The sequence below is a fragment of the Haliotis cracherodii genome, unplaced genomic scaffold (genome assembly GCF_022045235.1).
Source record: "Haliotis cracherodii isolate W230 unplaced genomic scaffold, xgHalCrac1.p SCAF_12, whole genome shotgun sequence".
Lineage (NCBI taxonomy): Eukaryota > Metazoa > Mollusca > Gastropoda > Lepetellida > Haliotidae > Haliotis > Haliotis cracherodii.
Genome location: NW_027266267.1, coordinates 25,302,115 through 25,326,398, shown reverse-complemented (window position 1 = coordinate 25,326,398; position 24,284 = coordinate 25,302,115). Strand labels below are relative to the sequence as shown.

General features: G+C 42.3%; 1 protein-coding gene across 7 annotated transcripts in view; it reads right to left on the bottom strand.

Annotated features, from left to right (window-relative positions):
* Positions 1-24,284, bottom strand: part of LOC139458289 (DNA ligase 1-like) — a 284,089-nt gene that overhangs the window by 95,159 nt on the left and 164,646 nt on the right. The window contains exon 1 of one of the 7 annotated variants that reach the window (XM_071239670.1): positions 9,875-10,452. The exons of the other annotated variants lie outside the window; for them this stretch is intronic. Within the exon in view, the coding sequence (XP_071095771.1) occupies positions 9,875-9,941 (67 nt within the window). The 5' untranslated portion in view covers positions 9,942-10,452. Of the gene's footprint in view, positions 1-9,874; positions 10,453-24,284 lie in introns of those variants that run through there. 7 annotated transcript variants of the gene reach the window in all.

Here is a 24,284-nt window from a genome sequence, read left to right as displayed (position 1 = left end):
CGAGTTAGGGCACCATTTTAGGAATTAGCAAATATCAATTGTAGGATACCAGCTTCTGGAATCATTCCTCAACAAGTTTATGGGGATGGTTTCAGAACTCAATTTTAAGAATTGGTTTTCTTTACAATCAATTCCCACCACTTCTAATCCATGAACATTTAAAACCATCACTTTAGAGAATATAGGTCCATAGAGCGCTCTTCACATAGAAAAATAGTGGTAGGTAAAACAAAATATCATTTGATATCATAGATATGTCATATTGAGTGGGGCGGACGGGTAGCCCAGAGGTTAAAGTGTTCACTTGTCACGCCGAAGACCCGGGTTCGATTCCCAAAATGGGTGCAATGTGTGAAGCCCATTTCTTGTGTCCCCTACCGTGATATTGCTGGAATATTGCTAAAACTGGCGTATAACCATACTCACTTATATTGAGTGAGGTGGGATTAACACTGCTTTGAACAGTATTTCGGTTATATCAGGGAGTTTCAGATGTCTACTTCTTTGGTTTGGTGCTGACAAATATAGAAACATATTCGAGGCAAACTGCGATTCAAACCCACAATTCAAGGTTTGAGGCGTGCACAAGGGACACAACTCTACACAGCTAATTGCAGCACCTAAGACGACAGGGCCACCCTCGCCCCATCATACCAATGTCTGAACCACGTCAAATTTAGCGCTGGAGTGTTTACTGACCACACCTCTCTCATGTATACCTGGGGGGCGGTCAGGTAGCCTAATGGTTAAAGCGTTCGCTCATCACGCCGAAGACCCGGGTTCGATTCCCGACATGGGTACAATGGTTGAAGCCCATTTCTGGTGTCCCCCGCCGTGATATTGCTGGAATATTGCTAAAAGCGGCGTAAAATGAAACTCACTCACTCACTCATGTATACCTGGACATGACTGAAAGTTTGCATCCTAAACCACTGGTCTGAAGTCTGTAACAAGTTATTGAGATGCACCATTTATCAGAGCTGGGACGATACACCAACTATGCGATACCTAGCTCACAATCTGATACGTATCACGACCCCTAAACTAAACTATCACAGCAAATATTAAAGGTAAGATTCGATATTGAGTGATAGTTGTATCGAGGGGTTAAAAGAGTGATCCAATGCTGCATCAGTGTATCATCCCACTACTATGGCTAACGTGTCCTATAGCCTGCGGACAGCAAGTTACCTCCCTTGCCACAATCTGTACCAGGATCTAGAGGGTTCAAAATACCAAATTTGTCTCTATAGAAATCCTTTGTCCCCATGAACGGTGCCAGTCTTCATGGGTTTCACCACAAATGTAAAATATCTGCATCCTTCCCACTTCCCACCAACACATGGTCTGACACAGCGTTAGAAATTGGCACTAGTCCTATAGTCCTTGCCAAACTGCCCAATGGTAAAGATATCATAAGGACCAGTAGAAATGTGCCCTTTTTAAGGGTTTTGCTACATGTTATCATTATAAGGACAAGTGGACAAAAACTGTTAGTTTCTACCCCTTGTCATGTAAAATACACTTCAAAAGCAGGGTTTAACTCAGCTCATTAAGCCTGTAGTAAAACACTGTCAGTATACACTTATATAAAACACAATAACTTTATCCATGGCTAATCCTAATGGCCCGAATATGATTCAGTCTATTGTTCCTATATGCCAGTCAAGTGTACGACAATAAGAAATGTGTGCATTGTCACAGTTCCTGGAATTTGGGTGTGTTAAACAACAAACGAACAAACAAAAGCATCAAGAAATACGTTACCAGAAACATTTTAATCTTTGTGGCAAAAGGCAAATTCATAAATTCTCTCACTGTGATGCAAGCTTAAGCTGTAGCCTTGGAAAATACTTTATACATAAACGGGCGGAAAGTAATACATATACACATTAAGTCCTGGTAGAGATACACGCATAACTGTGAGGGAACCCTCTTTATTACACAGAGTGACAATCTGCAGGCCAAACACAGTAATTCAGTTACAGCTTCACGTTCTGTGAGGGAACAATTACTTTCCGCCCGTAGGGAATTACAGGAAAGGCGAGGTAGACGAACACACAACACACGCCTGTAACAATTTCGGGCCATCTACAACAACTGGAATTGATTTCACTCCTTGCGGAAAAGAATTCTACAAAACTATTCATATCCATCTCGAAATTAAAATTCACAAAAAAGCCTTTATAAATAAAAATGATTTGCAAGTAATCTTGACAAAAGATGTTTGTTCAAACGAATTGAAAATAATGGTGTGTTTGACATAAAATACATGGCAGCACAGGCAATCTGGGATATGAATACAACGAAAAGTATGAGCAGATCAATTGTTGTATTTGAATTTCAACACAAGCTGTTGGCCAGCTTTTATCTTTCACCTAATCTGGAACATGGTTGATGCTGTTCGCTACTTTCATGGGAGTTTTTCAAAGAGAAAAGTTTGAGACAAGAACAAGCATAATCATTAAATGGATAATAAATATTCACACCAAAAAACAATTAGGGCTTGTACATCTTTTATTCCCACCAGTATTTGTCTTATAAACAATCTATGTTAATATCTTAAGCACTCGTTTGAAACTCATGTTTCTGTTCAATATGGCCACAATATTAACAAGTTGTACACTTCTAGCCATCATTTGTCTTTCAATCTCCTATTGATTTTTTATCATTGTAACGTAAGAATTAACCCTTTAATCTTGTTTTTGGTAAATAATGCTGCTATACTGAAAAGAAGTCATACATTTTTTATTCACAAGTAGCTTTTCATCTATTATTGCTCAAATGATATATTTTTAATGCGTGGTGCTGTCGTTGTTGAATGGTCGTTCATGCGTGTAACATGTCATGTGAACCTGTATTTGTTACTGTATTTTAGATCTATCAGTTTTTCTTAAATCTAAACCAAATTCCAAAATTTTCTGTAATGATTTAGTTTTTAAAGGATGGGGCTGTTAGCCACAAGACAAACCCCCACCTGTTGGTGTAGCCTTATGTCCTTATGTGAGTGAGTGAGTGAGGTTTTACACCGCTTGTAGCAATATTCCAGCAACATTACAGCTGGGGACATCAGAAATGGGCTTCACACACTGTGCCCATGTGGGGATTCAAACCTGGGTCTTCGGCATGACGGGTGAATGCTTTAACCACCAGGCTACCCGAACGCCCCTGACAGCGACAAAGAGGACTAAGTGTGTGTGAAAGTGTTGTCTTATCTTATGTATGGCGTGTAAGATCGCACAATCCCGGAACAGACACTGAATGCCCAATGCTGGCCCGTGATTGGCTGACTAGGCTATAGTTTTTGTACTGCTACTTAGTTAGATGGAATGACTTGGCTAAGTGGGAGAGTAGTCTCCCTTGGGAATGTCAGCACTATACATCTACCATTCACTAATGATATTACTCTGCCGTACCAGGACAAATCATTTCACGGATTAACAGAGGCAAGTAAACCAAGGATAATTTATTCAAGTGACACTGAGCAGGATACACACAAGAGCATGTGGAGATGTTACAGGACCTGCTGGAGATGTTAATAGGCCTAGTGGAGATGTAACAGGGCCTGGTGGAGATGTTACAGGGCCTGATCTAGATGTAACAGGGCCTGGTGGAGATGTTACAGGGCCTGATGGAGATGTTACAGGGCCTGATGGAGATGTTACAGGGCCTGGTGGAGATGTTACAGGGCCTGATGGAGATGTTACAGGGCCTGATGGAGATGTTACAGGGCCTGATGGAGATGTTACAGGGCCTGATGGAGATGTAACAGGGCCTGGTGGAGATGTTACAGGGCCTGATGGAGATGTTACAGGGCCTGATGGAGATGTTACAGGGCCTGGTGGAGATGTTACAGGGCCTGGTGGAGATGTTACAAGGTCTGATGGAGATGTTACAGGGCCTGGTGGAGATGTTACAAGGTCTGATGGAGATGTTAAAGGGCCTGGTGGAGATGTTACAAGACCTGATGGAGATGTTACAGGGCCTGATCTAGATGTTACAAGACCTGGTGGAGATGTTACAAGGCCTGATGGAGATGTTACAGGGCCTGATGGAGATGTTACAGGGCCTGATCTTGATGTTACAGGGCCTGGTGGAGATGTTACAAGGCCTGATGGAGATGTTACAGGGCCTGATCTAGATGTTACAGGGCCTGATCTAGATGTTACAGGGCCTGATGGAGATGTTACAGGGTCTGATGGAGATGTTACAGGGCTGGTATGAATGTTACAAGGCCTGATGGAGATGTTACAGGGCCTGATCTAGATGTTACAAGGCCTGATGGAGATGTTACAGGGCCTGATCTAGATGTTACAGGGCCTGGTGGAGATGTTACGAGGCCTGATGGAGATGTTACAGGGCCTGATCTAGATGTTACACGGCATGGTGGAGATGTTACAGGGCCCGATGGAGATGTTACAGGGCCTGATGGAGATGTTACAGGGCCTGATAGAGATGTTACAGGGCCTGGTGGAGATGTTACAGGGCTGGTGGAAATGTTACAAGGCCTGATGGAGATGTTACAGGGCCTGATCTAGATGTTACAAGGCCTGTGGAGATGTTACAAGGCATGGTGGATATGTTACAAGGCCTGATGGAGATGTTACAGGGCCTGATCTAGATGTTACAGGGCCTGGTGGAGATGTTACAGGGCCTGATCTAGATGTTACAAAGCCTGGTGGAGATGTTACAAGTCCTGATAGAGATGTTACACGGCCTGATGGAAATGTTACAGGGCCTGATCTAGATGTTACAGGGCCTGGAGGAGATGTTACAAGGCCTGATGGAGATGTTACAGGGCCTGATCTAGATGTTACAGGGCCTGATCTAGATGTTACAGGGCCTGGTGGAGATGTTACAGGGCCTGATGGAGACGTTACAGGGCCTGATGGAGACGTTACAGGGCCTGATCTAGATGTTACAGGGCCTGGTGGAGATGTTACAGGGCTTGGTGGAGATGTTACAGGGCTGGTTGAAATGTTACAGGGCCTGGTGGAGATGTTACAGGGCCTGATGGAGATGTTACAGGGCCTGGTGGAGATGTTACAGGGCCAGGTGGAGATGTTACAGGGCCTGGTAGAGATGTTACAGGGCCTGGTGGAGATGTTACAGGGCCTGGTGGAGATGTTACAGGGCCAGGTGGAGATGTTACAGGGCCTGATGGAGATGTTACAGGGCGAGGTGGAGATGTTACAGGGCCAGGTGGAGATGTTACAGGGCCTGATGGAGATGTTACAGGGCCAGGTGGAGATGTTACAGGGCCTGGTGGAGATGTTACAGGGCTTGGTGGAGATGTTACAGGGCTGGTTGAAATGTTACAGGGCCTGGTGGATATGTTACAGGGCCTGATCTAGATGTTACAAGGCCTGGTGGAGATGTTACAAGTCCTGATAGAGATGTTACAAGGCCTGATGGAGATGTTACAGGGCCTGGTGGAGATGTTACAGGGCCTGATGGAGATGTTACAGGGCCTGATGGAGATGTTACAGGGCCTGGTGGAGATGTTACAGGGCCTGATGGAGATGTTACAGGGCCTGGTGGAGATGTTACAGGGCTGGTTGAAATGTTACAGGGCCTGGTGGAGATGTTACAGGGCCTGGTGGGGGAGGGGCATTGTGGTCGCAGTGGCAATCTTCTAACAGACACTGGACAGACATACATAAAGAAGTGGGTCTGTGTCGTTGCCCTTCTGTTGCAGGTTCAAGATTACAGGGTCTCAAGATCCAAATACCATTGGATAAAACCTTAAAGACCCAGGGGGAAGGTTGGGTAGCCTAGTGGTTAAAGTGCTCTCTCTTCACACCGAAGACCTGGGTTCGACCCGACATGGGTACATTGTGTGAAGTCCCTCACTGTGTACTCAGCTGTGACATTGCTGGAATATTGCTATAAGCCGCGTAAAACAATACTCACTCACTCAGAGACCCAGGACCCCCAGTAATTTCACTGATAGGACAATGACAAGGGCCTATAAATTGTTGAGTAGGAAAGTGTTTGGTTGATCATTTTATGGTGGTGACAGGCTTGTCACCAATAACTACAGTATCATGTACCTCTATGTACTAATTACTACAGCATCATATACCTGTGTGTTACCAAAAACTACAGGGTCACATACCATGTGCCATTAATTACTACAGACTATGACTAAAACCACTAGTCTGAAGCCAGAGTGAGTGAGTGAGTGAGTGAGTGAGTGAGTGAGTACGTTTTTAGCAATATTCCAGCAATATCACGGCGGGGGACACCAGAAATGGGCTTCACACATTGTACCCATGTCGGGAATCGAACCTGGGTCTTCAGTGTGACGAGCAAACGCTTTAACCACTAGGCTCTCCAACTGCCCCTGAAGCCAGAGTCTAGTTAAATTCTTTCCAGTCCAGTAAGCTCAGGTAATAAGAGTCCTTACAATAACACTACCATCAACTGAAAAGGATGCTTAGATCAATATTGCAGGTAGCAGTTTTTAGCACAGACTGTAACGACAGCATCGTGTGCATGTACACCCCTCCGGAACACGTCTACAACATGCCCCATCTTGACTCTAAGCCAGTAGATCATGGGCCTGGGAAGACACCACAAATCTATGGCTCCCATAAATTATTTACGATATATCTAACTCGACACATCAAAGAGATCCTCATCAGTAATGAAGTTATGAGATGAAGGAGACAACGTACAACTGGCATCAAATTTTCAAACCTTTCGATTCCTCCACCAATACTGAGAACTATCATACACATTAATGTAACTTCAAAAGATTATAGTACATCTATCAAAGTATTCTACAGAGGCGAACCAATGATCTTTGACAGGAGAGTGTGACTGTGGTCACAATTGTAGTCGCTGGGATTTCCCCTGTCCCCCTGAACTCCACCCCCAACTGTTCTTCATCAACAAAAGGATGCACAGCAACCATCTGGGCCACTTGGAGTCCGTAAGTTTGGTCCAAGGCCACGTTAAGGACAGGGCCATTATGGCACACACGGCATGTTGTTGGAGGAAAGCTTGATGTGATGAGGGCTTAGATGTACACCACTTTGGTTCGTTTGTTGTGTAACGCTGCAATCAGCAATATTCCAGAATGAATCATGGCTACAATTAAGGGATTATTTTCTAACCATACAAGCAGGTATACATCAAAGTCAGTTTATCATCCAAAGCTGGCTCCCACAGGATATCGCATATCGCTGCAATGAAATTTCATCACAATGCTTTGCAGACCATTGTGATGTCACTGGTTGATATAACGTCACAATCAAATGACATCACTAATGGCTCTGCAACTGAAGCTGTTAGTAGTACTTTTTTCACTGAAGACAATGCTAATTACTGTCTTCAAATTGAAAAAGTTAGAAGAATGATGTTGGATGATACATAAAATCTCACCCTCGTGTCTTGTTTGTTGTTTAACACTGTAGTCAGCAATGTTCCTGCTTAAATGACAGCATCTTGTAAATACCCGAGCCTGGACCAGCTGATCTGGTGACTGACATTATGAGCAACAATCCATGTACGATGATACACAATCTAACAAGTCCCCAAGCCTGACAACCTGATTACTTACAGACCACTGTCATACCTGTAATATTGCTGAATGCTGCATTTAGTAACCAAATGGCATCCTCCTGATACAAGGGAGTTAATTGACAGTAAAAGTCCAGTTTTCACCCTTACCGAACTAGGCTGGAATTATGGATTAATATATGGCTGGACTAACAAGTCTATGCATAGTCCAATCAAAATCCTGTATCAAAATCGACATCCGGTTTACAAACAACATGGCAACCACTGTGCCGATTCGTTCAATTGCAGGATTTGCAGAGCATATGTACCCTCAACTGGGCGTCAACAGTTATTTTCCAAATCTTTTCATGTTTATAATCAAGGTGCTCAAGTGATTTGATGCAATTCACAAGGTAAAACCTGTTTTATTACAATAAAGATCTTTATTATCGATGAAATTGTCTTGACTGGGCGCTGCCATTTTGTTTGAAGCAAGTGAGAGGTGGAATCTGATTAGTCAGTAGTGGGGACATAGAAGGGACATAACTCATGATAGTCACTGGTGGTGCTACAATCGAGCCCAGAAATTCCAGCCTAGTGGTAAGGGTGGAAACTGGACTTTTAACGTCAGCAAACTCACTTGCCTCGGGAAGATACTGATTGTAACAAAAAAAATCAAAAAATCTTTTTATGTCCTTCTCTTATCGATGTGATATATTGACTCAACATATTCGTAATTTTAAAACCAGCATTTGTGAGTGAAAAATCACTTTCTGTCTATTTGTGTCATGACATCGGAACAGGGCCCGCTTGCACAAAGCGATCTTAGCGCTAAGATGATCGTAACTCCTATACTTTAACATAGGCTTACCATAGTTGTAGCGCTAAGATCGCTTTGTGCAAGTGTGCCCTGGTCTCTGCACAAAATAGATGAAGATGCAGGCTGGAGATGAGTAGTTTGACTTCCCATTGATTCTCAGATAACTCGATTTCACAGTCCAACAGGTCATATACAAGCAAGCTATGGTGAGAACTATCACTTAAAGTAGATGGCATGTAAACAGATCGCTTATTTCCATTCAAACAGGTTTGTTGTTAGGTTGAGTGACATCAAGATCCATAATTCACGTCCTCAATGAAAGACCCCAGTTTTCGGATATAGCTGTGATATCATGTGATTTCTTTGTTCCCCGGATAAACGCCATGACAACATAACACTACACCATGCGAGAGTCTTGTAGACAGGGATAACGTGGGAGTGTTCTCAAAGATCAAAGAGTTGGAACCAAGGCTTGAAAATGGTGCTATTTTAGTTAGTGTTTTACATTGTGATGTTGCTGATTTGTAATTTAAGCAGCATGAATGAGTGTAAACAACAATAGGATTTAGGGCTGGGTTGGGTTATGAGGGTACCCAGATCCGGTGGGTCCTGAGAAGGGCCCGGGTACCCACGGGACTACCCGGACCCATGGTTAGTCACCTGATATTGTTTAATGAGAAAAATTTCCTAAAATTCCATGGTTACACTACACGTCACTAACATTCCTATGTCTTTCTGACTATGCACGCATTCATTCTGACTTTCATATGTTTGAATAAAGATAAAGCTTCAGTCAACTTCAGTGTATGCATGACCAGATCATTTTGTATATCTGTCTCAATACGTTTTGCCTGGCTCCGGAAATACTATTCCCAATCCGACATTTTCTACCCAACTCTTGAGACCTACAGCGGGTACCTGGGTAGGGTTGGGTAATAGGGGGTTGAGTATACCCGATAGTAAATTTGGACTTGTACCAGCCCTAATAGGAAAGGTTGAAAAATGGTGTTAAATGGGACGTGATGATGTGAATTTTGAAAGTTTTTGTCCTTCTTTGGTGACAGACCATTTCAAACAGCAGGCCCATCCATATCTGTGGAATAATCTACCTTTGAACATTCGCTCAAATCAGGAACTTGCAAACCTTTAAGAATAAACTGAAAACACATCTTTTTGAGCAGGCCTATGAATTATAGAGATTTGACCAATATATCATGACATTACTCAGACTCAAAGCGCTTTTGAGCAGAAGTTTTATACTGGATAATAGCGCTATACAAATGAATAGTTATCCTCCTTCTCCTCCCCCCTCCTCCTCCGCCTCCTCACCAAGAAAAAGACACAAATTTGGGGAGTGTCATGAAAAAAATGTACAGTTTATCCAAAAATATAAAGTGCTTTTGCATTTTGTTTTTTCAGGGAAGGTCATGAAAAAAATGTACACGGACAAAAATAGGACAAACATTAGGGGAGGGTCATCCTTTTCAGTACATCAGTGCATCCAAAAACTATGAACCAGGTTCCACTAGAGCCAGTCAAGATAATCACCTGTAGTGGAGTCCGACTTCCTCCTCTTGTTGACGATGTCCGCCAAGCGTGACAGCTTGCCCCCCATTGGTCTGCTGTCAAAAGCACTCCACTATCTGCTACCTGCTTGCATCCATTCACAACATCAGCAGTGACCCAGGTTTCCAGTAATACACACTTCAACTTCACTGTAGTTCTATCGTTCAGTATCCCAAACTCGGTTCACAGCCAAACTGAATTAATTCAACTGTACACAGTCATGATACAGGTCAATATCCTAAACTCAGTTCTCAACAAACTGAATAATTCAACTTTTCACAGTCACTATACACATGAGGTATCCAGAACTCAAATTGAATCAATTCAACTTTCCACATTAAGTCACATATCCAAAACTCAACCAAAAGTTATGCCACTGCAAACATCATCACTCCAAGGTTAAACTCCAGCATCCTGATCCGCATCTGAAGGCAATCATCCATCCAGGCAGCAGAGAACACTGCCTCAAGTCTACCCATAAACACTGGCGATGATTAATACATGTATCTTGCCATGCTGAATCCTACTACGCTCCAGTACCCTTCCAGCTAGTGTGCCAAGCCTGCCTGCCTGTCTGTCTATGCAAGCCACACATCCCCTGTACGATAGCTCCCGATTCAGGATCAATTAATGATGGAATTCAGCCAGTGGTTTGTGAGATGGACACATTCTCTACATTATACCCGATGACCTGATAAAATAGCCCAAATTGCAATTCTTTAGGAAGGAATTTCTGAATATGTGAATTAACTAATTTGTTTAGCTTTTGAACTGACAGGCTGCTTGATTTTGGCTGAGGTAACATACACAATCAATACGTGGTGTTGAAGGCAGAGGTGCCAGGTTGTGGCGCGAATCTCTCAACTTGTGAAGCACAGCAATGCTGGGTTTTTTATTAACTGTTTAGGTATTAGATGTATGAGAGATGAGAGCCTCGTTACTGTGGTTTGATACCTTGAACACCGACACAGGCAAATGAGCTGCAACTATCACATAGCACTTCTCAGTTCCCCGTCTCAACCTACTTGGTTTCTTTGTTTCTTTTTGTGTTGTTAGACCCCCTCCGTGGTCTAGTGGAAGAGCCTCTGTCCGGAGAGCGGAAGGTCTGGGGTTCGATTCCCGGCCATGTCATAACAAGATGTTAAAAGATGGGACTTGTTGTTACCCTGTCTGGCGATTGGCATTAAAGGGCTAAAACAAGGACTGGTCGGCTCCGAGTCAGTATACTGTGTCTGAGTGGGGTATTCATGTTAAACTGCGGCATGGTATCTCAGTGAGCTAGCAATTTAAATCGGCATCAGTCTGGAGTAGTACAAGCAGACGCACACACACACACACACACACACACACACACACACACACACACACATGCATGCATGTCGCTATATAAGTGCAATAATCTTGGACGCTACGCTAAACCTCATTTCACCTCACTTAACTTGCGTGTTGTTTAATGGCAATACACCCTTCGGCAATACACCCTTCGGCAATACACCCTTCCGCAATACACCCTTCGGCAATACACCCTTCGAAATTCATCCAAAATTGTGCTGAGGAAAAGTAAACATCCAGTGATGGTTGTCCTTATTGACAAGTAGCATGTCGGGGCTATTATTCTGAACCAGTTCTCAATGCTTCAAGATTGCAATGAATTGGAACTGAATAAAACTGACAGAATATGTAAACATAGAGAACTTTTTTGTCTCTTCAAGCAGGATTAGCTACAAACTCAGAGAAGTAGTGATATAAAGTTTCCACTAGCATTCTGAACTTGTCTTGAAAAAAACATGTCTAGGCAATATTCCACCAAAATGTTGAAAGAATGTAAATAAGCTCTCTCTCTTTTGTTTGATACTGTAGGCGCAGTTTAATTTATTAAGTTCAAGATATATGATTGTGATGTTGAAATGAAATATACTGCTCAAAAGAAGTGAAGGTGCACCCTTTTCTTTCATATTACAATTCTCTCTCTCTCTCTCTCTCTCTCTCTCTCTTTCTCTCTCTCTCTTTGGGCTTATTTAGGTTACAATTCAATTAAACAAAGATCATTACAATACAGAGGCAAGGTTTAATGGTGTGGCTGGCCCAGCAAGCCCCACCCCATGTAGTACAGTGTTATATCCACCGGCCCTGATACCAACACTGTCATCAATAACTGATGACCCACTATTGTCAATAACCACTGGCCCACAAAAGTGGCAGAGAACATCACTCAAACATCACTCCCACTACAATTAGTTGTTGGGATAGCTTCTTCTGGCATCACTAGTTGTCTAGGAACTGTTATCTACAATAAATGACTGCTAGTGAATGTCATGGCTTCAATTACGTTGACTCCACAACATTGATAGAGTATTGAATGTGGAATGAGATGATTCAGAATTTGGGAGAAATGATTAGCTTAAACCTTTCAGAGGGTGATGATAAAGATCGATTTTGATAATCGGGTGAAGCGCTCCATTCATTCCTATTGCCATATTTTCTTTGTTTTCCCAAGTGCTTCGCATCACTGCTTTTGCATGTCTCACATTGCAAACATTGACTGACAATCTTCAAACATTTCCTTCACGGTCCGTGAACTTCAATGCAACCGCTTTAAATGTTAAATACACACTTGGTTACCTGTGTGGGAACTCTCACAGAGCAGTCGATGAGTGAGTGAGTGAGTGGTTGTTAGGGTGAGTGAGTGAGTGAGTGAGTGAGTGGTTGTTAGGGTGGACGCATGGATGGAAGAGTGAGTGAGTGAGTTAGTGAGTGGGTGTTAGGGTGGATGCATGGATGGAAGAGTGAGTGATTGAGTGAGTTAATGGGTGGGTGTTCGGGTGGACGCATGGAGAGTGAGTGAGTGAGTGAGTGAGTGAGTGAGTGAGTGAGTGGGTTCATTGGTGGTTGAAAGGTTCCACAAAAGATAACATAACCAATTTTTTGACAATCTTCTCTATCAGAGGTAAATTTGATCTCTTGAAACTCAAGTACGTTATGGAAGTGGTCAGCACACATTACCAGTGCATCGTTACAAGAAACATGTTTGTAAATTAAACACTGATTGTAACCTATAAAAAGCTAATAACACATTATCCGTGTCTGTCAAGATCCACCATAGACAGTTTGATCATGACAAAGTCAGATTAGTTTCACAAGCACTAGTTCATTTTCCGGCTGATCAGCAAAGAGCTCTGTTAACGACATCCAATGAACGGATCCAATGACACACTTACATAGGCAAAGAGAGTTTTTCCCCAACCAGCTCATCCTCCAAACTGACGAACAACAGACATGCAATAGTTGTACAATTGTGCAACAAGGAACAAACGACTTGCTATGAGGTTATTGATTGTGGAGTGTGGTCTCATGGGGACTGTGCAGTATCTTCATTACCCTACACTGAACTGTGGCTGGTGAAGCCAGATGAGTCTTCCCTACCCATGCCCACTGGGACTACTACAGTTCTCTGCGGCCTACATGGAGTACTACAGCTCCATCAAGTCAATAGGGACTACTACGGATCCAACCAACCCTGCTACAGTTCTCTGCGGCCTACATGGAGTACTACAGCTCCACCAAGTCAATAGGGACTACTACGGATCCAACCAACTCACTGGGACTGCTATAGTTCTCTGTGGTCTACATGGAGTACTACAGCTCCACCAAGTCAATAGGGACTACTATGGATCCAACCAACCCTGCTACAGTTCTCTGCGGCCTACATGGAGTACCACAGCTCCACCAAGTCAATAGGGACTACTATGGATCCAACCAACCCTGCTACAGTTCTCTGCGGCCTACATGGAGTACTACAGCTCCACCAAGTCAATAGGGACTACTACGGATCCAACCAACCCTGCTACAGTTCTCTGCGGCCTACATGGAGTACCACAGCTCCACCAAGTCAATAGGGACTACTACGGATCCAACCAAACCTGCTACAGTTCTCTGCGGCCTACATGGAGTACTACAGCTCCACCAAGTCAATAGGGACTACTACAGATCCGTCCAACCCTGCTTCAGTTCTCTGTGGCCTACATGGAGTACTACAGCTCCACCAAGTCAATAGCGATGAATTCGGATCCAACCAAACCTGCTTCAGTTCTCTGCGGCCTACATTGAGTACTACAGCTCTACCAAGTCAATAGGGACTACTACGGATCCAACCAACCATGCTACAGTTCTTTGCGGCCTACATGGAGTACTACAGCTCCACCAAGTCAATAGGGACCACTACAGATCCAACCAACTCACTGGGACTGCTACAGTTCTCTGCGGCCTACATGGAGTACTACAGCTCCACCAAGTCAACAGGGACAACTACGGATCCAAAACAACCATGCTACAGTTCTCTGCAGCCTACATGTAGCACTACAGCTCCATCAAGTCAATAGGGACCACTACAGATCCAACCAACCCTGCTATAGTTCTCTGTGGCCTACATGGAGTACTACAGCTCCACCAAGTCAACAGGGACTACAACAGTTCCAAACAACCATCATGAAGCACTACAGCTCAGCCCAGGCCACAGGCAGCTCAACAAGGCCCACAGAAAGCAATGCAGCATTAAACAACAAACGAACAAACAAACAAACACTACAGTTCAATAAGGCCTACAGGGAGCACTACAGCATTAAACAACAAACGAACAAACAAACAAACACTACAGCTCAACAAAGCCCACAGAAAGCACTGCAGCATTAAACAACAAACAAACAAACAAACAAACAAACAAACAATACAGTTCAATAAGGCCTACAGGGAGCACTACATCTCTGATCACTTCAAAAGTTGGGATTGGGGTAGTGTGCCCCCCTACCTACCCTTTCATTGAAGGCTAGTAAGTGCAAACTATCTTTGGCACACTGCCACTGTGCCACATGTTCCTCTCTCTTTCTCACAAACATCCCCCACCACCCCCCACCCCCACACACAAAATAACTGTCCAACCAAACATTTTCCCCTTTTCAACAAATTAACCAGCAGTCAACACTGAGGCCACCGCAACACCCACAGAGAACCCGACCACCATTGTGAAGGACGGAAGCTGGAGCCTCCAGACCTGAACGTAATCATGTCTTTCAGAGCTGATAAAAAATGCAGAGGTTTTTCACAATCCTGCCAGGCCAAGAGAAACAACAATCTCCATACTAATGCCCCTCCCCCGGCCATGGTCGGAAAACATCCTCCTCAACCCACAGCTTCCTCATCTCTGACTGGTTGTATCAAATATTCAAATTATCCCTGTAACCATGAAAAATCAATACCATTTCTGTGTTCTGTGACAATGTATATTTTTGTTGCCAACAGTAAGTGGTTTCCAGAGAGTAGAATGCAGTGTATTGGTAAATAGTATGTGGTATGACAATAAATAAGACATATTGATTGGTTCATTTTAACAGAATTACTCTCCACAGTGATGCTCAAGATTAATGTAATACAAATAGGATTTTGTTCAATTCATCGAAGAAAAATATTTTCTTTGAACATATTGTTCCTTTGGTTTGAGATTCACAACCAAACCCCAGAAAGCCTGATCAAACGACTCGTTTCTGGGACATAGCTGTGGTAATGCAACGATTGTTCGAAAAAATTTAATTCCGATTTAATTTCTAATTTCTAACAATTTACACAGGCCAATGCTGTAATTTGAAAAAAAATGATTACCGTATTTGACGCAATAATTCGGTACTGGTGTTTGAAACTAAGGGGATCCTGGTATCAGGTGGGGGTTGTATCTGATGGTTTTGAATCAAGACACCCTCAAGTAAACCTTTTAAGTTTGAACTTTGTGACAAGGGCCCTTTCACTTCCATGCTTAATATCAAATACTGATTAACATCACAAACAATACTATTGTTGAGACCACAATGAATTAATTGATAGATTTTCATCCAAACGTTTCAATAATGCAAGACGGGAATACATTAATGTTTATTTTTTTATTCTTTTACAAATTATTCAAGGCATTTGATGGATGTGTCGGGATGTATGGCAGGGAGTTTGGGAGAGTTTTTGGCAGGGAATTTGCAAAGGAGCTTGGTAGGGAGTTTGTCAGGGAGTTTGTCAGGCAGTTTGCAAGGGTGCTTGGACGGGAGTTTGAAAGTGTGTTTAAAAGGGTCTTTGGCAGGGAGAATGGATGGGATGAGATTTCAATAAATACTTAAGTATTGCCTAAAGTGCAGAATTATATGACTGACCCTTCAGCCAACTGGTAGGTAGTTCTGGTGACTGACCCTTCAGACAACAGGTAGGTAGATCTGGTGACTGACCCTTCAGACAACAGGTAGGTAGTTCTGGTGACTGACCCTTCAGACAACAGGTAGGTAGATCTGGTGACTGACCCTTCAGACAACAGGTAGGTAGATCTGGTGACTGACCCTTCAGACAACAGGTAGGTAGATCTGGTGACTGACCCTTCAGACAACAGGTAGGTAGATCTGGTGACTGACCCTTCAGACAACAGGTAGGTAGATCTGGTGACTGACCCTTCAGACAACAGGTAGGTAGATCTGGTGACTGACCCTTCAGACAACAGGTAGGTAGTTCTGGTGACTGACCCTTCAGACAACAGGTAGGTAGTTCTGGTGACTGACCCTTCAGACAACAGGTAGGTAGTTCTGGTGACTGACCCTTCAGCCAACAGGTAGGTAGTTCTGCATATCAGGCAGAGCCAGGTGTTATCTTAATGACAGGTTAATCTCCATCAACAGTCCACAGTTAATCAGAGAATGAAATATTGATAAGAGTGAAGCTTCACATCTGACTGGAATAGGGCATGAATATTACAAGCCAACACCTCTTGTAGTGGAGGCTGCTACACAAGGGAGTGTCACAGATGGATGGATGGAGAGTGAGTGAGTGAGTGAGTGAAGCCTCACATCTGACTGGAATAGGGCATGAATATTACAAGCCAACACCTTCTGTAGCAGAGACTGCTACACAAGGGAGTGTCACAGATGGATGCATGGAGAGTGAGTGAGTGAGTGAGTGAGTGAGTGAGTGAGTGAGTGAGTGAGTGAGTGAGTGAGATGACTATGGCACCCGTTCTACCATCTTTTAATGAAATCTTGTCAATGTAAATTAAAAAATGACATCATAAATATTGTGAAGTCATTTCTATTGTGATATTATTACGCTGTAATACTGCTAGAAGCAGAATAGAAACCCAGTTATCTTTAACACCTGATTTTGAGGCAAAACAACAAAAAGAAAAGAGGTTGAACCTCTCCACTACAAGTTACTCTGCACCTACTTACATACAATGATAACTTCAGCACGCCTTCCTCCCTGCTTATAGGTCTTATTATTGAACTGATGCCTGACATTCTTTCAAAGTATCTCAATTAACTCAATCATCTGTTATCAGTAACGAACATCTGGTGCATGTTTCCAAATATAGGACTATGAACCTCTCTGTTATGTTTTAATTAGAATACATTCCTGCAACGTCATTGTGGAATTGTGTTTCATGTTATGCATTCTGCAGTTACCAAAGTTCATGAGATGAATTCTACTATCTTTCCCCTGTCACAACAAACTCTCACTATCCTACCTGATCACAACAAACTCTCACTATCCTTCCCCTGTCACAACAAACTCTCACTATCCTTCCCCTGTCACAACAAAGTCACTATCCTACCTGATCACAACAAACTCTCACTATCCTACCTGATCACAACAAACTCTAACTATCCTACCTGATCACAACAAACTCTAACTATCCTACCCCATCACAACAAACTCTCACTATCCTTCCCCATCACAACAAACTCTCACTATCCTTCCCCATCACAACAAACTCTAACTATCCTACCCCATCACAACAAACTCTCACTATCCTTCCCCATCACAACAAACTCTCACTATCCTTCCCCATCACAACAAACTCTCACTATCCTTCCCCATCACAACAAACTCTCACTATCCTTCCCCATCACAACAAACTCTCACTATCCTTCCCCTGTCACAACAAACTCTAACTATCCTTCCCCATCACAACAAACTCTCACTATCCTTCCCCATCACAACAAACTCTCACTATCCTACCCTATCACAACAAACTCTAACTATCCTACCCCATCACAACAAACTCTCACTATCCTTCCCCATCACAACAAACTCTCACTATCCTTCCCCATCACAACAAACTCTCACTATCCTTCCCCATCACAACAAACTCTCACTATCCTACCTGATCACAACAAACTCTAACTATCCTACCCCATCACAACAAACTCTCACTATCCTTCCCCATCACAACAAACTCTCACTATCCTTCCCCATCACAACAAACTCTCACTATCCTTCCCCATCACAACAAACTCTCACTATCCTTCCCCATCACAACAAACTCTCACTATCCTACCCCCATCACAACAAACTCTCACTATCCTTCCCCATCACAACAAACTCTCACTATCCTTCCCCATCACAACAAACTCTCACTATCCTTCCCCATCACAACAAACTCTCACTATCCTTCCCCATCACAACAAACTCTCACTATCCTACCCCCATCACAACAAACTCTCACTATCCTTCCCCATCACAACAAACTCTAACTATCCTACCCCCATCACAACAAACTCTCACTATCCTACCATATCACAACAAACTCTCACTATCCTACCCCATCACAACAAACTCTCACTATCCTTCCCCATCACAACAAACTCTCACTATCCTTCCCCATCACAACAAACTCTCACTATCCTTCCCCATCACAACAAACTCTCACTATCCTTCCCCATCACAACAAACTCTCACTATCCTACCCTATCACAACAAACTCTCACTATCCTTCCCCATCACAACAAACTCTCACTATCCTACCATATCGCAACAAACTCTCACTATCCTTCCCAATCACAACAAACTCTCACTATCCTTCCCAATCACAACAAACTCTAACTATCCTACCCTATCACAACAAACTCTCACTATCCTTCCCAATCACAACAAACTCTCACTATCCTACCCTATCACAACAAACTCTCACTATCCTACCCTATCACAACAAACTCTCACTATCCTACCATATCACAACAAACTCTCACTATCCTACCCCATCACAACAAACTCTCACTATCCTACCCTATCACAACAAACTCTCACTATCCTACCATATTACAACAAACTCTCACTATCCTACCCCCATCACAACAAACTCTCACTATCCTACCCCCATCACAACAAACTCTCACTATCCTACCCATGCCACAACAAACTTAATCCATACACAGAATATGGGAAAAACAGACTTTATTAAGACACTATAATTGCAGCAAGGCCGATAACCTTGAGCATGATTCAATATCCCACTGTCCAGTTCTGGGCTACGTAGTCCTGGCAATCGGCAATAACTGGGGACGACAGTGCACTCGGGTCAACAGATTTGGGGCAGGGCCAGTTATACAATGTTGGTTGTACCTTGACTGACAGAATAACAGCTGCTGTCGGAACTTTAAATCTCCAGTTGTGATTGTGCTGGTCAATCTGATAGGACATTTTCTGACACCCTCTGATAGGACATTGTTTTATTATCATGACCAAATTTATATGATCTATTCCCAGTCTGTGCCAATAACTTTTGCGTCAACCTCCCCAAGGCTGGCTCTTATCATCCTATTTTGTATATTTAATGTCATATGGACATTTATTGTCTGAGCTTACTGGACCGAACAGAATTTGACAAGACTTGGGGTGGTGGTGAGGTGTCCTAGTGTCACGCCGAAGAGTTTGACATGTTGGTTGTTTGATGTCACAGTCAGTAATATTACCGCTCCCGGTAAATATTCCAACCTAGGACAGGTAAAGGAGTGGTTGATAGCAAGATCGACATCCCACATCTCTGAGTCACCTAGTCTGACCATCTAATCCACATTTTATTGAGCTCTTACAACAAACAGGATACACCAAGGACGTATTCTGATCCAAAACCTGTGCTCAGATGAACAGATATTCACCTTAATCCTTCACTCAAGGAAGACAATGTGTTTTGATTAACAAAACAATGAACGTTATCTGGGTGTCAGATATGATTTATAAGTATATTTTAATATCATGTGTCCCAAAGGTGACCATTGAGTCAATGTAGTTGACGCTATGAAATCTGAAAAAATATTGTAATCCCTGCACACTCATGAAAAATATATACCCCCCGGTACTCCCAGGGGATGTGAGTTGGAATTGGTCCACAGAAACCTCTACTTTTCCTAAGCGGCAACTTAATGGATCAGGTTGCTTGGCTCTAAGACTGGTTGATGGCATGTCAAAGTAAACACCAACAAAATGAAAAAAATGAAAAACATCCATATTACCATATTTTTTTAGTATCATATAGTGCACACTTAGGCTGGGACGAGTCCAAATTTACTACCCGGGAACCCAACCCCCTATTACCCTACCCTACCCTGATACCCGCTGTAGGTCTCATGAGTTGGGGAGAAAATGTCCGATTGGAATAGTTTTTCTGGAGCCAGGCAAAAAGTATTCAGACAGACGTACAAAATAATCTGGTCATGCATACACTGAAGTTCTATCGTTATTCTACCATGTGAAAGTCAGAAGGAACGCGTGTATAGTCAGAAAGACATGGGAACATTAGTGACGTGTTGTGTAGCCATGGAATTTTAGGAATTTTTTCTTACTGAACAATATCGCGTGACTAACCATGGGTCCGGGTAGTCCCGTGGGTACCTGGGTCCTACTCAGGACCCACCAGACTCGAGTACCTGCATCACCCGCCCCAGCCCTACTGCACACCCAAGCATTATCCACACCCTCCAGAAGAACCAGCATTTTGGAGACATTTTTTTTTTCAAGTATAATGCACATTAAAATACTTTGTACATGCAAACTAGTAAGTGAGTGAGTGAGTGAGCATGGTTTTATGCCGCTTTTAGCAATATTCCAGCAATATCACGGCGGGGGACACCAGAAATGGGCTTCACACAATGTACCCATGTTGGGAATCGAACCGGGGTTTTCAGCGTGACGAGCAAACGCTTAAACCATTAGGCTACCTGACCGCCCCACATGCAAACTAACAGTTATATACCTTAGAGATCTAAAACAACATTAGACATGATGATTTACCATTTTAATTGTATTTTCTGTTGTGTTAGGCATTGTTTTTAAGCAGAGATTAAGAGAGAATTATTTGCCTTACTCTTCTATTTGGGAACCAATAGGGATTCCGGCATAAAGTCTGAAAGTATACCCCCCTTTAAAGTATACCTGGGTAGATTCTGGTGCCTTCCAGAATCTACCCCTGGTATACTCTGAAGGGGGGTAGATTTTGGCAGCTTAAGAATTAGTCCACAGAGACCTATGTTTTCCCTCCGTGGCAGTATAATAGATGGAGTGGTCTGGCTGAGTGACTGGTGGACAGCATGCCCTTGTAAACAACAAGCACAATGGAAAAAAACGGAGAAAAGAAAATGTACATTAGACACAATGCCTGCGGGGTCTGCTAATGGAGAATGATAGGGTTTGTCGGCACAGACGATGTCAGACACTACATCATTAACATGTCCCTCCCTCAGTAATCAGCACAAAGATCACTCCCATGATCAATGATCATTTAAACACAGTACCAATCCTGTTCTATACAAATTTGTCTCGATATGTCAGTTTTTGAACTATTTGAAACTGAAGATCCTTCGTCTTACTTAATCTGTAACGTGATGACTAGCCTCAAAGGACAAACCCCAAATTTAGGCAATTATGAATATCTGGGTTAATTGTGGTCTAGAATTACTAAATTAAAAAAAATGTTGTATCATCATTAGTGAGAGGGCTTGTACGGAATTATCCCCAACATTCAGCCATACCACTAAAATTCTGTATGCCTTCTGATCAGAATTCATGTGAATTATTGATAGGTTATCGGCAAACCTTTGTGACAAACCTGTAGAAAGGGCAGCATAGTCTTTATAATTGGCCAAATCATACTAAGAAAATAATTGCGATATATTCATACATTGTATTGGCATAATTAGGCTGGAACTATTGACTCACTCTGCCAAATTTGGAATGCTAGTCACTCTATTAATCCAATGCATTGTCAATGTGCAAAGATTTAACCCATTAAGACAATCGATAGAATGCACCATTAGAAATAAGCACTAGTTCTGTATCCCTTGCCAAACTGCCCAATAGTTAAGGCCGAGTAGAAATGTGACATATATACCGTATTCGACGTAATAAGCCCACATGAGCGCTCTCAAAATTAGAAATAAGGGGCTCTTATTTGAATATAATTTTGGTGAGAAAAGAAAACAGAGTTGAAAGACTGTAAATTTCGTAGTTTATGCTGACAGCCTGAAATGATACAAAAGAAAAGTATGTGCGTATCATACACTACAGATATAGTTTCCAGAATTTAATTTCCCATAAGTAAGGATGCGTGTAACACACGAGTGCGTATTAGACACGAATAAATAAGTCTTGTGTACATTGATCAATCGGAAGTGGTACTAATTGGGATTGTTCACCAGCCAATATATTGGCAAATGTCGCCGTGGGCGCTCATTAGAGTGGGGCGCTTATTATACGTCGAATACGGTAAGAGTTTTGCTGCTATCACTAAGGACTAGTGGACTATAAGTGTTAGTTGGAGTGTCTGCTCAGAGAGTGGTTGGGGGTTCGATTCTCTGCCATGTGATACCAAACCACATTAAAAGATGGTACATGTATTTGTTTAGCAGTGTGCTTGTAAATAGTAAATTGTTAGATTTAAAAGCATCATTATAGTAACTAACATGAGTTCAATTAATAAGCTAAACCTAAATATTTAACATTTATTTCCTTAAATACTTGTGTAACTTCAGCACTTGCACAAATCTTCTAATTCATAGGTAAGCTAGTTGCTGTATACAGCTTTGGTAGTTCAGCCATTTTTTCTTTATGTTCATGGCTATTGTCACTGGGTCGGTCACAGGTTTGGCCTGTGATTAGATTCTTATTGTTCTCTAGTTTTGCATGGTCTTCTGCAATCATGTGGTGAACCTGGTCAGAACTTCCACGGGCCAGTCAGCATATTTCCTCTGCAAATAGCCTTAGCACATTCTCTTCACTGTGTCATATAGGGTAAGTTCATTTAATTATTACTACCGTATTTTCTTGAGTATAGTGCGCACCCAAGTATAATGCGCACCCCACTCAGGAAAAAATAACCATGCCTCTTCAGCAAATTCTGGTAAATGAACGGATGATAGACACTTAGTCAGTTAAAATTTGAAATTTGAGATAAAAAAAATCACTAGAAATGTTGATTTAAAATTTAAATTGTATTTTTTTGTTCTGCTAGGCATTGTTTTACATCCAGGGATCAAGATTACCTTGTGTATTATCTCATAAACAGCAATCAGCTGTACACACATTTTCTTGGAATCTATGTGATTTGGTTAAAATTTACCCAATGATATAACTTTAAAGGATTTTGATGCAAGGAGCTGGAAAAATTGTATCTGAAACTATTTCTTTTATCAGGAATGATATATTTATTATATTATTTATTCACCTTGTATATTTATCTGGAACCTTAGGTTACTATGTATTTTAAGCATTGTTGTTGTATATAGTATTTTAGCTAGCATTGTATTATGACATGGTAATGTCTTCTTAATTCAACTGAATTGTTTATTTGACTGAGGTAATAGCCAAGTGTACATTTTAAAAAATTGATATAAACTGATAAGAAGTGATATAAGTATATGTATCATGTGTATACGTATAGTATTTTGTAGAATTTATAATGCTTGTATTCCATACATGCTAGTGTAACTGTGGCTATGTAATATATTTACATATAGAATATTTATTTATGCAGGGCTATTCACTGTGCGGCTATATAAGTGAGGTTCAAGCCTGAGACAAGGTAGATCTGGACTACCACTTTAGATAAATCCCTTTTGACCCTACAAGTACTCCCTTATCATTGAGAGGACCACGAGTACCACTGTAACATTTGTCGTTATCCTGGCATAAAGGGGCTAAAACAGGGACTGGTCGGCTCGGAGTCAGAATACTGTGTGTTAGGGCTTCCATGTTGATTTGCAGCATGGTATCTCAGTGGGCAAGCATAGTAAAGTCTGGACTAGTAACGGTGTACGCACGCACGCACGCACGCACGCACGCACACACGCAACACCCTCCCACCCACCCACACCCACACCCACATGTGCTATGCAAGTGCAATAATCTTGAAAGCAACATTGAACCCCGTTACACCTCAAGACAGGGATTTTACAGTAACGTCCATTAATCCCAGCAGTAACAGGCTGACAAGAGTTACTTCCCTTCATCCATTCACTGCAGTGGCCTGAGCCCACTCATCACGCATTAACACCACTGAGCTGTGGTCAATGTCTTGTCTAAATATAGGATATTTACAAATATC